This window comes from Cyprinodon variegatus, unplaced genomic scaffold (assembly GCF_000732505.1).
Source record: "Cyprinodon variegatus isolate N-32 unplaced genomic scaffold, C_variegatus-1.0 Scaffold54, whole genome shotgun sequence".
NCBI lineage: Eukaryota > Metazoa > Chordata > Actinopteri > Cyprinodontiformes > Cyprinodontidae > Cyprinodon > Cyprinodon variegatus.
The window spans coordinates 1,396,342-1,399,477 of record NW_015150507.1 but is presented as its reverse complement, the minus strand read 5'-3'; the positions used below and the strand labels follow the sequence as shown (position 1 = coordinate 1,399,477).

Here is a 3,136-nt window from a genome sequence, read left to right as displayed (position 1 = left end):
CTTAAGTAAAGGCATCTATATAACATAAAGCATATGCTGTTTATCTCCGAAACAAACAGTCCGCCTAAGACCTTTGACCTTCCACTTCTCAGTGGGTATAAAAAAGGTGAGAAGGTGGAATATCTTCTGCTCTTGGAGAAACTACGCATTTAACCTGCAAATCTAAACCATTTACTAAAGGAGTTTTTCAAACACAGAAGGGCAGGTGCCATAGGAAGTTTGTTGTTTGTTTAACTATTACAAAAGAACAAAAAGATCTAGACAAAACACAGATTGCATAAATAAATTAGAAGGTTTTCATTTTAATCGCTTTTCTAAAGTTTCTAAACAGATAAGCAAACACCCAGGAATACACAAATGCAAAATGCATTCAAATTAAAAAACATAGAAATGCACATCATAGAATAAGAGACTGGGACATAAATAAAAAAGGCCTTGAATACTTTTTTTTCCATGATCAGAATTGTTGAAGAAATCTGTGAAAAAAAATCTTTGTCCACATATTACTAAATTATAGATAGGTTGGATTAAAAATATATCAAAGAAGAAAAATTTCTTTCCAGTAAAAGATGATGACTTTCCCTATTATATAGTATCAGGACACTCTTTTGGTTTAATATTTCACATTTTGAAACTCATGTAGGGAAGTGGTGTCCAGGTCAGTTTTTTGACATTTCCTTCTAAACAAGATCTTTAGAGGTGTTTAAATTGTTAATTGTTGGTCTGGTGAAACAGGGACAAACATAAAAAGAAGGGGTATGAAATATGTAAAACAGCAAACCCTGACGACTAGAGTTGAGAACCTTGTCAAAAGAGTTTTAGGAGACATAGTTACATCTCTTTGATAAACTAGTAAAGCATAGAATTACATTCTTTCTTTTTATATTCACAAAATATAAAACATTTTACAAGTTAATCAACAACTTTAAAAGTATGATATGCATTTTAACTACATTCATAATAGTTGTTTGGCAAATTTGAACTTTAAATGCACTTTAAGCAAATTGAGTACGTTCCAAATATTATTATACTTTATATCTGACACCTATCCTTAACAGAAGCAAATTATTCTAAGTATAGAGACATGAGGAAAGTGTAGCTTAGCAAATTGCAAAAGACAAAATGAATTTGGGTATGTATTCTGGTTCACCTATGAGTGGACAAAAAAAAAACATTATTTTGGGGGTCTGAATAGTCTAAAATTAATATTTTATGATATTCCCGTTTTTTCAATTTTGGAAAACATGAATAAATGTTTTGCAAATAAATAATTTTAGTTCATGTAAAATCTTCTGGTTTAACGTATGCAAAGCAAAAATAGATGTTTACAAGGAAGTAAGAGTTGGCTATGTTCCTTTTAAATCGATGTCAGATTGTGATATACAGTATTATGTTGTATATTTAATTTCAGATTTACTTGGTTTTACGACCCAAATAAGCTTTTACTAGGAATGATTATGTTGACTTCTTGTTTGCTCCTCCAATAATGATCACTCATGCAATCACCTGGAAAATTATTGAACCACAGTTGCTTTATTTTGATTCAGTTCCAATTTTGCTCTCTGCTGTGAATATTGCATAACATGGTTGAATAGCCTGGATAGTCCACTTCATAGGTAACTACTGGCTAAGCATGTAGTGACTTCATGAAAGGAACATAAACACAGCTCATTTCCCAATAAAAATGCTTACTGTTGACTACAACGTGTTTTTTGTCTTTTTTTTTTTTGTTAATCAAATCAATTGAAGCTATGTATATTCTGTCTTGAACATCATGTTATTGTTCCCTTAGGAGCAGTAAAACATTTTATGAAGGCTCATTACTTTCATTATACATAGTATTTATGGATGCAGTTTTACATAATGAACTCAAATATTGCTGAAAGAAAGAATCTCACAAAGGCAGCAACAGTGAAGATCAGAATAAATATGTGTTATCACACCGTGTTGTATTATAGTCAGGAAATATTGTTCTTTATGCTTATCTGTTAAGTACCACAATTCTTTGAATGTTTTCTTCAGTTTTTATTGCTTTTGTCATTGTGTAAATATCCTTTCTGTCTACAAATGGATATATGTTTCTCAGTTTTATTTCAATAATTGTTAAACCAATTAGTTTTTTTTATTATTAAGAAGACAATAAGTCACTTAGAAATTAGTTCTTAAATCTATTCATCACCTCAATATAATAAAAAACAATTCTGTATCTAGAATACCAACCCCGTAATTTGCACCTCTGGAAAAGATGTGTACAAAGCCTAAAAAAAATTATTCCTTTTTAATTGCTGTAATGTCCAATGTCTAGTTATTAGTTGTCTTATATTGTTTCTTTTTTTTAAGATAAAATACTTTCAAAGGTCCTTTGGATATTTTCCTATATCAGTTTATTTGAACTTGCCTTTTTATTATTTTCTTTTATATATTTATTTATTGGCTTACATTGTATTTCCTTGCTTTTATTGACAAAGTTATTTTAAATCACAGTTGTTTCTTGCATTTTGAAATAATTATTTACCATTTCATTTTATTTTTACTCTGAATAATATTTATAGTATATAACATCCAGTAGCTTTAGTTAACTCTATTTTTTATCTTTTGTAGAACTGATTGGTGGGACTCCAAGCCTTAAAATCAACCATGGTTCTGGGACCTTAGTTCTCCAGTTAACAAATGTTGGAGTGAGTGACAAACTTTGGCATCGACTTGATGTGAGGACCAACAGCAAAGTAAGAGAAGTGCATTAGTTCCAAAGCCAGGCTGCACAAGCAAGACAATGGGAAGAAGCTTTACATTTATTGTAGCATGTAGCTGTAAAGACCTGTTTTTTGTGCTACCCTTTTTGAAGGAAGTGCGCCTAACCCTGGATCGATGCTCAAGTGCGGTAGTCATGGAAGCCGAGGGAGTGGAATCATGGGCGATGACAGAGGATCGCTCATCCTGTGAAATACGAGGGGTCACACCAAACAGGGATAAGTAAGATCAACACTCAAGTTTTGGAAAAAAATGAAGTCATTAATAGATATCCACATTTTAATACTTAATTTTTCATGGCCTTTTCCATCCATCCATCCATCCATCCATCCATCCATCCATCCATCCATCCATCCATCCATCCATCCATCCATCCATCCATCCA

At 31.8% G+C, this 3,136-nt stretch overlaps 1 protein-coding gene across 1 annotated transcript in view; it reads left to right on the top strand.

The window, feature by feature from the left end:
• LOC107082447 (neural-cadherin-like) overlaps positions 1-3,136 on the top strand; it is a 169,694-nt gene that overhangs the window by 134,077 nt on the left and 32,481 nt on the right. The window contains exons 24-25 of the mRNA XM_015371134.1: positions 2,602-2,726; positions 2,846-2,973. Of these exons, the coding sequence (XP_015226620.1) occupies positions 2,602-2,726; positions 2,846-2,973 (253 nt within the window). The remainder of the gene's footprint in view (positions 1-2,601; positions 2,727-2,845; positions 2,974-3,136) is intronic.